Source organism: Pan paniscus, chromosome 6, assembly GCF_029289425.2.
Source record: "Pan paniscus chromosome 6, NHGRI_mPanPan1-v2.0_pri, whole genome shotgun sequence".
Classification (NCBI taxonomy): domain Eukaryota; kingdom Metazoa; phylum Chordata; class Mammalia; order Primates; family Hominidae; genus Pan; species Pan paniscus.
In genome coordinates this window covers 105,522,330-105,536,089 of record NC_073255.2, presented here as the reverse complement: position 1 = coordinate 105,536,089, position 13,760 = coordinate 105,522,330, and the positions used below count along the sequence as shown (strand labels likewise).

At 34.1% G+C, this 13,760-nt stretch overlaps 2 protein-coding genes across 16 annotated transcripts in view; one reads left to right on the top strand and one right to left on the bottom strand.

Moving 5' to 3' along the window:
• Window positions 1-13,760, top strand: part of ABCB1 (ATP binding cassette subfamily B member 1) — a 208,404-nt gene that overhangs the window by 54,884 nt on the left and 139,760 nt on the right. The window lies entirely within an intron of this gene.
• The window catches only part of RUNDC3B (RUN domain containing 3B), a 207,997-nt gene that overhangs the window by 177,872 nt on the left and 16,365 nt on the right, over window positions 1-13,760 (bottom strand). For 12 of the 13 annotated variants that reach the window (XM_008976308.4, XM_034964374.3, XM_034964377.3 and 9 more), the window contains one exon: window positions 7,579-7,694. The exons of the other annotated variant lie outside the window; for it this stretch is intronic. In XM_008976308.4, the coding sequence (XP_008974556.1) occupies window positions 7,579-7,694 (116 nt within the window). The remainder of the gene's footprint in view (window positions 1-7,578; window positions 7,695-13,760) is intronic. 13 annotated transcript variants of the gene reach the window in all.

The window sequence follows — 13,760 nt, the reverse complement described above, 5'->3', positions numbered from 1 at the left end:
CTTGCTAACTTTGGGAAATTTTCAGCTGTTGAGTACTTTTTCAGTCCCACCTTCTTTCTTCTCTCCTTCAAGAATTCTGACAGGTGTCATCTTTTGTTATTGTCCCACAGGTCCCTGAGGCTCTGTTCATTTTTTAACAAGTCTAATTTCTCTCTGTTGTTCAGATTAGGAAATTTCTATTGTTTTGTCTTTCAGTTCACTGGTTCTTTCCCCTGTAACTCCCATTTTCCTGTTGGGTCCATCCACTGAACTTTTTCAGTTTCATATTTTTTCAGCACCAAATTTCCATTTTGGTCTTCTTTGTATCTTCCATTTCTTTGCTGTGGATTTCTACTTTTTCATTTGTTTCTCACATGTATTGCTCAAAGCATTTTAATCATGGATGCTTTAAAATCTTTGTCAGTGATTCCAACACCTCTGTCATCTCAGTGTTGACATCTATTGACTATCTTTTATTATGCAATCTGAGATCTTCCTGGTTCTTGGTATGACAAATGGTTTCAATGGAAAGCTGGACATATTTATATTATGTTATGAAACTCTGGATCTTATTTAAACCTTCTGTTTTAACTAGCTTTTTGTGACACTGCTCCCACAGGGGAAGGTGGGAGGGGGGCATTGCTTCATTACTGCCAAGTGGAGGATGAAGTTCAAGTTTCCCAATTGGCTTCCACTGACACCCAATAAGGGCATCCTCATTACTACTGTGTGGGACTTGGAGTCCAGGCTTCCTACATGGTTTCCACTGGCATGGTACTTGGGGTGGCCTCCTTACCACTGGGTGACAGTGAAAGACATAACTCTCTAACAGGCCTCTTCTGACCCCACCCCAGTATGGCCAGGAACCAGCACATTACTTTTGGATGAAGATGGCAGCCTAGGCTCCACAGTGTGGTGTTCCGTCAACATTGTGGGAAAGAGGGTGTTGGGGAAGAGAGAGAGAGTTTTTGACCAGCCAAGAGGGAAGAAATCTTATCTCTCTGGCCTTCTCTGATACAACCCTAATGGTGGTACTGGGACACTTTGTTATAGCCTCAGGAGGGCGGAATTCTAAGCTTCCCATTCAGCCTTTTTTAAGAGTAGGTGGTACTACGGTTTTTTTGTGTGATGTTTAAAGTAGAGCAGATACTGCTGAAAAGTTTTCTGTTTTGCTAGGCTGTTCTTTCTCTGGTCCTTTGGCTAGAGAGAATAGTATCTTGTGGAGAGGTTTTCATTGTTGTTGTTTTTTTCCCTTTGCCTGTTGAAATTTGCAGGTTCCTGGCTTATCCAACACCCAGTCTGGGATATATGAGGTAAAAAGTAAATCCAGGCAACCCACTACCTGTGTCATTCCTAAGGTTCTAGTGTCCTTAACCAGTCTTTCTTCTACTCGCTACCTTTCAGAGTCTTCTTATGTTTGTTTTATGTATAATGCCCAGGGTTTATTATTGTACTTAGTGAGAGAAATAGGGGAAAGTATGTCATGTTCATCTTCCCAGAGGTAGAAGTCTTCCTAAATTGCATTTCCCTCCCGCCATTTGATATGATAGAAGCTATGAATGAGGGCAGGGATTTTTGTTTAATTCCCTACTGTATGCCCAGCACTTACAACAGTGCTAGGCATATAGTAGATACTCAATAAATATAATTGAATAAATAAATGAAAAAAATGCATTTATAGTGACCCATTACATTATGTTTTTGAATGAGTAACTTGAAATTTAAGTAGCTTAGTGATGGATAAATAAGTTTAGAAGAAAAATAGTGGTGAATTATAATACAACTAACAAGTTAAAAAACAAATCAATTGATTTTCCTCTATAAATGAAATTAAATAATTAGGTTTTTTTTAAACTATCAATTAAGTCTACCAACTTAGACTAAATCTAACTCTGTTTTGGAAAATGAGTATCCTCTAACGTCTTTCTCTTCTTTATTCTATTTTCCTCCTCCCCCTTTCTCTTCCCTTGCTTTCTCTTTCTTCTCCTATCATTTTTTCTCAAGTGTCCAAAACAAACCTTGATATTTTCTCTTTTCCTAAACATGTTCTTCTTTTTCAGTCACCCTGGGTAATGACCACATCCAGACTGGAATCTCTGCATCGTTCCAGTCCTCAGCTTTCTCCTACCCACAACCAACCAATTCCTAAGATTTCTTAATACTACTAACGCATACCGTATTTTCTAGCTTCACTGGTTAGTCTCTTCTTTCTTCTTTTTTCTTTGAATAAACTTATAACTGTATTAATTTTTTCTTTTTAAAAATTATTTAAAAATTTTTAAATTGACAAATACAAATTGTATATATGATACACATGTTTTGAATTTGTATATATCGTGGAATGGCTAAATTGTACTAATTAACAAATTAATATACATATTACCTCACTTTCTTAGTCCATTTTTGTATTGCTATAACAATACCCAAAACTGGGTCATTTATAGATAACTGAAATTTATTTCTCATAGTTCTAGAGGCTGGGAAGTCCAAGATCAAAGCACCATCAGATTTGGGGTCTAGTGAGGGTCCTGTCTCTGCTTCAAAGGTGGTACCTTGAACACTACATCCTCTAGAGTGAAGGAATGTTGTGTCTCCAAATGGCAGAAAGCAAAATGGCAAAAAAGGACAAACTCCCTCTGTCAAGCCCTTTTATAGAGGTATTAATCCACTCATGAGGGCTCTGCCCTTATGAGCTAAGAACACCTCCCAAAAAGCCCCACTTCCCAGCACTGTTGGACAGGGGGTTAAGTTTCCAGCATATGAATTTGAGGGGACACATTTAAACCACAGCCCTCACATACTTATCATTTTTTGGTGAGAACACTGAAAATATACTCTTTTAGGAATTTTCAAATATCCAATACACTTTAACTATAGTCAACATTTTGTACAATAGATCTCTTGAACTTATTTCCTTTTAACTGAATTTTTATATCCTTTAACCAACATCTCTCTGATCCCTCTCCTTCCAGCACATGGTAACCACCATTCTACTCTCTACTTCTACGAGTTCAACTTTTTTAGATGCCATGTATAAGGAAGTCATGCAGTATTTGTCTTTAAGTGTCTGGTTTATTTCACTCAACATAATGTCTCCTGGGTCATCCATGTTGTCACAAATGACAGGATTTTCTTCCTCTTAAAGGCTGAATAGCATTCCATTGTTTATATATGCAACTTTTTTTTATCGACTCACCAGTAGATGGACAATTAGGTTGAGTCCTTATCTTGGCTAGTGTGAATAATCCTGCAATGAACATGGGAGTAGAGATAACTCTTCGAGACACTGATTTCATTTCCTTGGCTGTGTACCTACAAGTGGGATTGCTGGTTTACATGGCGGTTCTATTTTTATTTTTATTTAATCACATAGAAGACTAATGGCAGTTCTATTTTTAATTTTTTGAGGAACCTCCATAATGTTTTCTGTAATGGCTGTTCTAAATTTACATTCCTACTACAAGTGTTCCCTTTTCTCCACATCTTCTCCAGCACTTGTTATCCTTCGGCTGTTTGATAATATGCATTCTAACGAGGGGATATCTCACTATGGTTTTAATTTTCATCTATTTGCTGTATAGTGATTTTGAGCACCTTTTTATATACCTGTTGGCCATTTGAATGTCTTATTTGAGAATGTCTATTCAGGTTCTTTGCCTAAATCAGGCTATTTATTTTCTTACTATTGAGTTCCTCATATATTTTGGAAATTAGCCCCTTATCCGATGTGTAGTTTTTAAATATTTCTTCCCTTTTTGTAAATTGTCTCTTTACTCTGATGATGTAATTTAGTTTGATGTAATTCCACTTGTTTATTTTCCTTTAGTTGCCTGTGCTTGTGGTGTCAAATCCAAAAATGTCATCACCCAGACCAATGTCATGGAGCCTTTTCCCTATGTTTTCTTCTAGTAATTTTACAGTTGTAGTAGATAGATCTTACATTTAATGCATTTTGAGTTGATTTTCTTCTGTAGTGTGAAGGGTCTAATTTCATTCTTCTACATGTGGCTAACCAGTTGTTTCAACACCCTTTATTAAAGAGACTGTCCTTTCCCTAGTGTGTGTTTTGGCACTTCTGTTGAAAATTAATAGACCAGAAATGCATGGATTTATTTGTGGGTTCTCTATTCTATTCTATTAGTTTATTTGTCTGTTTTTATGCTGGTAAAATCCTGTTTTAACTAATATAGCTTTGCAGTATATTTTGAAGTCAAGTATTTTGATGCCTCCAGCTTTGTTCTTTCTGCTCAAGATTGCTTTGGTCAGGGTCTTTTGCGGTTCCATATTAATTTTCAGGATTGTCTTTTTTATTTCTGTGAAAAATGACCCTGAAATTTTGGTGGATATTTCAGTGAACCTGTAGATTATGTTGGGTAGATTATTAATATAAACATTTTAACAATATTAATTTTTCAATCTATGAACACATATATCTTTCCACTTACTTGTGTTTTTATCTCTGAAGTGGATAAAGAAGAAAAAAATACTGCATTTATCCCTATCAAACTTCAGCTCAGGCAAACTAACTTAGAGAAATAAAATATAAGCTATAGTTCAATTTTTTAAAAGCCTTGGGATTTTACTCAGCCTCAATTTCAATGTGAACCAAAAGTCTATGTAATCTTAAATTCTGACTAATACAGAGTTTAGCCTATCTGAAGCACTTTACTCAGCTCTGAGAACCAGATTTTTAAGAGCAATACTAACAAATCAGTGGTAAGCCAGAAGGCTAAGTAAGACTGTGGTGGTTCCAGAAGATTAAAGAAACTAGCAATACCTTACCTGGGAGAAAGAAAAGAGGGAACTTGGGAAAAGGATTATAAAATAGCTATATTTTAATATTTATTGGTATTAGGCTCGCATTTGAAAAAAAAGTAGCAGAAAAAAGACCAAAGCACAATATGATAGGTTGGTTTCATATACATAAGAATTTTCAAATAATCTAACCTGTCCAATAACGTGATGGACTGCTTTATTTAGTTCTCAGAGATCAGAAGTGTTAAGGCAAAGACTATATGTCCCCCTGTTAGAAATACTGTTGAGTAGATTGCTTCAGCAGGAAAGAGGCTAGAAAACAGTAGTGCTTCTCAATCTGTGATCCTTTGTGCTACCTGAAGTGGTACTATGTATGGAGTTTTGAATAGGTTGCAATTGTTGCTGAGCAGGCAAAATGCCTAACTTCTCCATCCTGGCTTCAACAAAATGTTCTACATATTTATCCAGCTTTTGCAGTGGCTTTTATTAGAGTGGTAGGGTTAGGGTGGAGAGAAGTATTATGCTTTAAATAAATAAATAAAAGTTCAAAAATTACTGAAGGACCTGAACAAAGATCTCTTTCAATTCTAATATTGTTATTAATTCCTATTTCTCAGCTATATCCTAGGAAAGTAAGATCAACATCTTATTGAGAGATTACTGCAAATAATATTAATATATCTGATTTTAAAAGCCTCCTTTTCTTCAATAATGGGGCTTTTAGAGTAAAGTAACTGTCTCAGCTCTTCACTTTGCCTGTATCAGCACAGCCTATACTGTGTCTGGGGGAGATTTTATCTCTTTCTGGAAAAGCTTAATGTTGAAAACAAATGTCCTTTTACTTCAAAAATAACCAGTAGTTGTAGAAAAGTAGATCTTAGAAACACGCAAAGTTATAAAATTTTAATTTGTACTTCTGTAAAGGAAAACACTGGAAAAATTAGTTGCTATGTAACTAAATCATAAGTGAAGAGTGTACTATCAAAATAATCATGACTTCTCCAAAAGTAAAAGCAATTTGTTATATATTAAAATACCAAAAAATAGGAAATAATATATGAAAGTCCCAGATGCTTGGATCTTTAAAATACCTCATCTCAAAAGTTACAGATTATTTCATACTTCCTACTATATATATATATATATATATATATAAACCAGTGACCACAAGAGTCAATTGACAGAAATTTTTAAATTAACTTACCTAGCTTAAAAAATTAACACAATTCTTACTGTATCAGCTTTCTTACTATATCTTAGTCACACAAGTAGAATTCTTATCCATAAATCAACTGGGGATTCTATTTTCATTATAGTATTATTCAGAAATAACATTAATGGATTTCATTGTTTAGAAATAATTCTGAAGGGGTGTGATCTATATTTTGCTGAAGCACAACTCAGAAGATGGCAGATTGGTGCGCAGGAGGCATCCACTTACATAGTAGTGAGTCTGCCCAACCACTTGGCATGGGAGTCTCAACATAGCCTTACTGTTCATTTGCTATTGATAGTTTTCTATTGATAGTTTTTGTGAGAGAATCATATGCTAAATGGTATACCAGATCAAGGGAATTAAGTTTTAAGGTAAAATTCTCATGAACATCAAGGTACATCAGAGTCTATTCTATTCCATATGCTTTTTAGTCAGGCATTGTTTATAAATTTATGCATAAAATTTAAAAATACGATCATCACACAATATAGTATCTAATAATATCTCAAAATACTTCCATATCCTTTGCTTTTATAAAAATTTTATTTTCTTATAAAAGGTAACATTAATGGCAGAAAATTTAGGAAACACAGAACAGCCAAAAGGACAAAAAAAAAACCCTTTTAAAATGCAAAACAACGAAATTTAACAGAAAAAAGCATTAGCAATTTTACAAACCCCGTTTTAAATTGCAGAGGGATAAATGAATTCATATTTTTTCTCCCATGTAGTTTCAATTCAATCCTTTGCTCTGGGCCCACAGTACTGCTCAACTCATTTAAACACTTATATTAAAACCTGGATGCTTTCAGCATCAAAAAGTACAGAATAGAATTAATCTTCACAGTACGCCTGAGATGCTCATAAGTTATGTTACCAAAGCAAGTTACTACTACTGATGTGAAACTGTATCATTAAGATTGTAAAGATAATAAAAAACTTAAGTGAAAATATCTGATGATTAAGTTTGCTTTAGGAAGACCAGATAATGGGATTAATGTGATAAAGTTAGTACTTATTGTTACTAAGATTTATACTATATAATACTTCTTGAATTTTAGCAACTATATTTTATAGATCTTTTTAATTTAAAGAATCTAAAATTCAGAGAGTATAGCTTCCACGTTCCCCTTTAAATTGTTGAGAATTATATTTCTAATGTAAGTATACTTTTTGATTTAAGAAAATCAAAGACAAGCATGTCTCTTACATACCTCTTTTTTAACCTACTACCTGCTAAAACATTTACAAAGATACCTAAGTTTAAGAAAGTAGATGCTAAACAAATAAACATAATGCCTGGAATGCTTCTCTGTAAATTGATTAAAACACCATCTAGTAACCTTTGGGATGCGCTTCCTTTCAATTTAAGCTTTTATTTTAATTACTTATGGAAAGTCACTTTTCTCCTTGTATGTGGCAATTAACACGACATTTTCAATGCATCCCAGAAATAGGTGTAAATCTGAGAACAGAGGCTCTTTCGTAGTCACACAGGCCAAAAGATTTGACATTTCACATTATAGAATGTTGGCTATCTAAGTCACACAGACTGTATGATTTCTAAAATTTCAAGCTTATTATAAAGACAGCTGGTGGGAAAATAAATAGTACATTAGTGCTTTTACCTTTTAGCCGGTGGCTTAAAATCTGTTCCAAAATAGCTGCAAAATTGTTAAATTCAGGAGAAGAATCATCAATTGTCTCAAAGCAAGACCGATCAATCAGGGTCTTCACAGAAAACCTATGAAAAAAAGATTATTGTTGCTTTTAGGCAGAGTTGATTCATTCCCTAAGTATGAAAAAAATGGGAGGAAGGCAATTTGGGGAAGAGTTGTAAAAATATTTTACAAGAGTATAACATCTGAAAAACCCCGTTTATTCAAATTTACTCTGTAAATGGAAATTTTTACAGAAAGGAGTCTTTTTATTGATATATTTCCTATTTCCTCTGGTCAGAATGTTTGTGTACTCCCAAAATTCATATGTTGATACCTAATCTCCAAAGCAATAGTATTAAGGGTGAGTGCCTTTGGGAGGTGATTAGATAATGAGGGCAGAGCTTTCATGTACAGAATTAGTACTCTTATAAAAGAGGCCTGAGGGAGCTTGTTTGCCTCTTCTGCCATGTAAAGACACACAGAAGGTGTTATCTATGAGGAATGGGCTCTCACCAGACACCCAATCTGATGGTGCCCTGATCTCAGCCTTCCCAGCCTGCAGAACTGTGAGCAATAAATTTCTGTTGTTTATAAATTACCTGGTTTAAGACAATTTGTTAAAGCAGCTTGAAAGGACTAAGAAAGTATCTACTGAAAAAACTAAGACTCAGAAATAGCTAATTGTCCCCATTAAAATCAAAATGTGACCTAACTAAATTAACTCCAAAATACTCAAAAACAGTAATACTACTTGTAAGAAATTTGAGCTGCAGACTCAAATGCTTTTGAGAGTTTCTGAGCACAAAATAGAATAAAATAGGACGTGAGCATTAATGAGAAGAATATGTCTGTATTAGTCTGTTTTCACACTGCTAATAAAGACTTACCCGTGACTGAGTAATTTATAAAGGAAAGAGATTTAATTGACTCACAGTTCTACATGGCTGGGAAGGCCTCACAATTATGGCAGAAGATGAAGGAAGAGTAAAGGGTTGTCTTACATGGCAGCACGCAAGAGAGCATGTGTAGGGGAACTCTCCTTTATAAAACTATCAAATCTTGTGAGACTTATTCACTACTACAAGAACAGCATGGGAAAGGTCTGCTGCCATGATTCAATTACCTACCACTGAGTCCCTCCCACAACACACAGGAATTATGGGAGCTACAATTCAAGATGAGATTTGGATGGGGTCACAGACAAACCATTTCAACATCCAAAATTTTTATGAGCTTATAAATAGCAAAACCTGCAAATCTGTAAAGTGTACTATATTTTTCCTTATCAGAATGTCCTTTGTCTCTATTTTTGACTGTCAAAAATCAACGTATTTTCCAAGTCTCAACTCAAATGTCATCTTCTCAATGGAGAATTATCCACCTGCATATTCCTAGCACAAACAAACATTTTATTTGCATTTATTTCCCTTAAGAGACAATTACAATTTATCTTACTGCTATCATTTGTGTTTTCAATCTTTATCTTATTAGGACACAATTCCTTCAGGCAGAACCACGCTTTCTGAACTATGTATCTCCCTCAGCACCTAGGACAATGCTTTGAACGTTGTACCCAGTAGGTACCTGTTGATTTATTTATAAGCTCTATTTTGAAAGAATGGTAAATAAATGTTTAAACGTCCTATCATGGCAAGACCCAACATATAGTTTATGGGTTTTAACATGTGTAGATTCATATAACCACCATCAAAATCAGGATACAAAACAGTCCTGTCACCTCAAACAACTCCCTCATGCTCTTTATAGTAATATCCTATAAAGGATGGTATACGAGTGCCTAAGACAGTGGGGAATCAAGAAGATAAGGAGAGCTGTGAAAGAATTAGAAATAAAAACTATAAAGGAGATAAAAGAGTACAAGCTTTTTTTAAGGTTTTACTCTTGATAGTTATGCTATTCAATCCGGACAGAAAATACAGGAGACAGGCATAAAGGGAAATATAGAAAGATTTGTTTATATAGGTTATATCTAGTATTCACCATATTAGAAATTGAACTAAAAGATTTTAAATATAGGCAGTCCTCACTTAGCACAGCAGTACAGGACCATAACAGTAACTCTGCAAGTTGAAACCGTGCAAAATAATCTTTATAATTAAGTAAAAATTATAATTTTCCTGTGACCTTTATAAATTTTTGTCAAAACATTAAAAACTTTCTTACAACCAGTTATATCGGGAAATAAAAAATACTAAAACATTTATTTAGTACACTTTAAAACATTAGAAACACTGAGAATTCAAGTGTTTTACTTCTCTGTAAGAAACTTATGAAGAGTAATCTGAACAGTGCTTGCCTCATTCTTCTCATTTAGTACAACTTAAGATATAGTGTAAGCCTCTTTTTTTTTTGTCTTTTGGCAAACTGCCATATTTCTTGAACTAGCTTCCAATATGTTTTCCTTTACACTTTCAATGCTGTGAAATACCTCTGAGAAGCCCTTTAATGTGAAGTGTTCTGTCAGTGTCACTTCCTCTGGGACATTTTCATCCTTTCTGTTGCAACCACTTTCCTCATTTTTATATCAACATTTGCCTCCACTAAGTTCCTTTGGCTGCATATCTAGATTCTCTTAAACAAGAGAAATGTGCACATTCCCATGATCAATGATTTCTTCTGTAACTCCCTTTATATTCATGCAAATCTCACTTTGAGCATTATCATTTTCCATTTCTTTCTTTCTTTTTTTTTTTTTTTGAGACAGAGTCTTGCTCTGTCACCCAGGCTGGAGTGCAATGGTGCGATCTTGGCTCACTGTAAGCTATGCCTCCCCAGTTCACGTCATTCTCCTGCCTCAGCCTCCTGAGTAGCTGGGACTACAGGCGCCCACCACCAAGCCCGGCTAATTTTTTGTATTTTTTAGTAGAGGCGGGGTTTCACCATGTTAGCCAGGATGGCCTCGATTTCTTGACCTCATGATCCACCTGCCTTGGCCTCCCAAAGTGTTGGGATTACAGGCGTGAGCCACCGCGCCTGGCCTATCATTTTCCATTTCTTTTCTGTACTTTCATCTCTGCAAGTTGGCCAATTTACTCTTTTTGATTATCCATTTTCAGATGCATAGGGACAAATCCTAGACAGACTTTGAAAGAAGTGATATTATTGGTGTCTGATCATGATGTGTATTTGTTAGTTATGTAATGGTTTGTGGACTAAAGAGCTAGTGGCAAAATGTGTATTTTATGCAACTACTCACAACTGAATTACAATGGTAATTCAAATTGAAACCACGTTATTGTAGGACTGATGTTACTTAACTAAATTATGAAATACTGGAACCATGCAAAGTAAGAACTGCCTGCATTTATTTACTAATTATAAACAAAATAAATTCATTACATGTTGCATAAAAATATATTTTTATGAAACTTGTATTTTCCAAAAGAAAAATGTAGCAATGTTTACATGTTTGCAAATATCTTTAATGTGTTTAATAGAAGACAATTAGATTATATTACTGCTTTTGCATTCAAGCTATTATAATAGCACAGATTATGTAGCTTCTGGAAAACTCCAGCATACACTTCTTAGAAAATGGGAATTTTTAATAAAAAAGACAAAGAAAATGACAATAACAACAACAAAAGAGAATGGAAATTTTAAAAGGCAAATAATGTCTTAGAATACTTAAGAAAATAATTTTGACTTTGTGGACCTCTGAAAGCATCTGGGTCCAGAAGTACACTTTCAGAAATGCCACCCTATGGCATTCTTGTTGTGTAATGAAATAACTCTCCTATGAAACGAGAATGATACAAATTACATACCATTACATATATATGGGATAATGGAAAATATAATCACTCAAATAATTTTCAGTCTTCTTTGGTTCAGATGAACCCTGATTGAGGAATGCTGAGATAGATTAATGTTCAACTACATAGTATTATCTACAACAGCAACTGGAGCTCAATGGAGTAAATTATCATGCAATAACGGGAAATAACATATAGGAAGTAACACTGATAAAGTTAGTTTCTTGTACCTAACGGATAGTCAAGTTAGACAAATGCCAGATGTAATGCATAGTAAATGGATAGAAACAAAAAGATAAAGAGAAAACAGATTTAAAAGGGACTTGAAAACTTTTATTTCCTATGTCCATCTCAGTGACAATACACAAGAATAATGCTGCCAATCCCTGGCAAACTTTTAATAAGAAATAATAAGTACAGTGTGTAGGAAAAGGAAATGAGAAACGTTTCTAAAATGAATAAATAAAAAGCACACAATCTCCACCTCCACCTCCACCTTTGACCTGAATAGAAGGAAATTTCTGAATGTATTTCTCTAATCTTCATTCAGTAGAATGGAATAAGAAAGCTAACTCTGCATCCACACTGCTCAAGGAAGGAATAATCTACTGCTTGTAAAAATTATGCCATTTAAGATAGTAATGCATCTCCATAAAATAAACCAAAACTTATATTTGAAAACAAAATTAACAAAGTGCTTAATTCATCAAAAATAAAAATCTAGGTTAGAACTCAATTTCCACCTTTAACAGTCTGATAAGATTTTAGTCACTATGTTCTCCAGGAATAACACTAAATTACCTAACAAACTATTTACTTTGTAAAATGTAGTGGGAAGAAAAAGCCATGGCTATTAGTGCATATATTTTCATATCATCAAGAGACCTATATGGATCAATCAGTAGTCAACAAAATGCACAAATATTTTTCTACATTACTCATAGGTTACGTTCCTACAGAAGATACTATCTGTGTCATAAAAACATAAAATGTCAAATATCAGAGCACTAAATTACTTTAAACTCAACAGCTAACTAAAAACTAAAACAAAAGCAAAGTCCAAATATCCCAAAGCATATCCTTAGACACAATTTCTATGATTTTCAAGCATAAAGACATTTAAGGGTGAGAAAGCATTACAAAAATTTCTATTATATCAAAATCAGTAATGAAGAAAAATAATGTTCTCCAGCTTTGCTTCATCATTCATATCCTGCTCTCCTCCCTCCAACACAACCCAAAATTTCAGAAGGCAAATCAATCCCTTAGAGTCTATGCTTCACTTTCAGCTAACCGATTCTTCCCACTCAATACTCACTTCTCTAAAATCATATAGCTAGTCATGAGTATATGCCAGAGTAATGAGAATCTGTCCTCCATAACACAGTAACTAAGATGTGCTATAAAAATCAAACCTGTAGAAAGAATTTTAATATATCTAAGAAATATCACACAGATGCTGAGCTATTTCTTGATAATGATGACATTAATATTAGTCATCTGTTTCCTAAAAAGGAATGATTTTTAAATAATGAAATGACAATTTGATGAATGTCTAAAAATATCAAATCAAGTCTAAGTAACAGCTTTTACATAAAAATTAAAAATCAAAAGTTTATATAAAAGAGACTTATAATTAAGATTTTGAAATGCAGTTTTTGAAATGTCTCTATTTAAAAAGATTCTCTTTCCCACCTTCAAAGTCCAAGGAAATTTTTGTTAGCTTAGAAATGAGAAACAATGGGCCGGGCGTGGTGGCTCAACCCTGTAATCCCTTCACTTTGGGAGGCTGAGGCAGGTGGACAACCTGAGGTCAGGAGTTCAAGACCTGCCTGGCCAACATGATGAAACCCCATCTCTACTAAAAATACAAAAAATTAGCTGGTTGTGGTGGCGCATGCCTGTAATCCCAGCTACTCAAGAGGCTGAGGTAGGAGAATCGCTTGAACCCAGGAGGTCGAGGTTGCAGTGATCTGAGATCGTGCCACTGCACTCCGGCCTGAGCAACAAGAGCAAAACTCTGTCTCAAAAAAAAAAAAAAAAAAAAGAAAGAAAGCATGATTGTGACTAAAACCTTAAAACTTAAGAAAGCATGGACTACCTTTTTCCCTTCGTCATCATAGCAAGAGAAATGAGATGGTTACCAAAACTGTTTAAAACATATTAATTACATCCATATTACATTAATTCCTTCCATAGTTCATAGGTTTGTAACATAATTATAATTAAAAATAATTTAAAAATTTTAAATGTGAGGACAAATCAAAAATAATTTTCTTTAATGTCTATAGTTTTTATTAGAAATTATTTTTATAGTGAAAATTCATCTTTAATATTTAATGTTCTGCATTAATATATATATATCCATATATA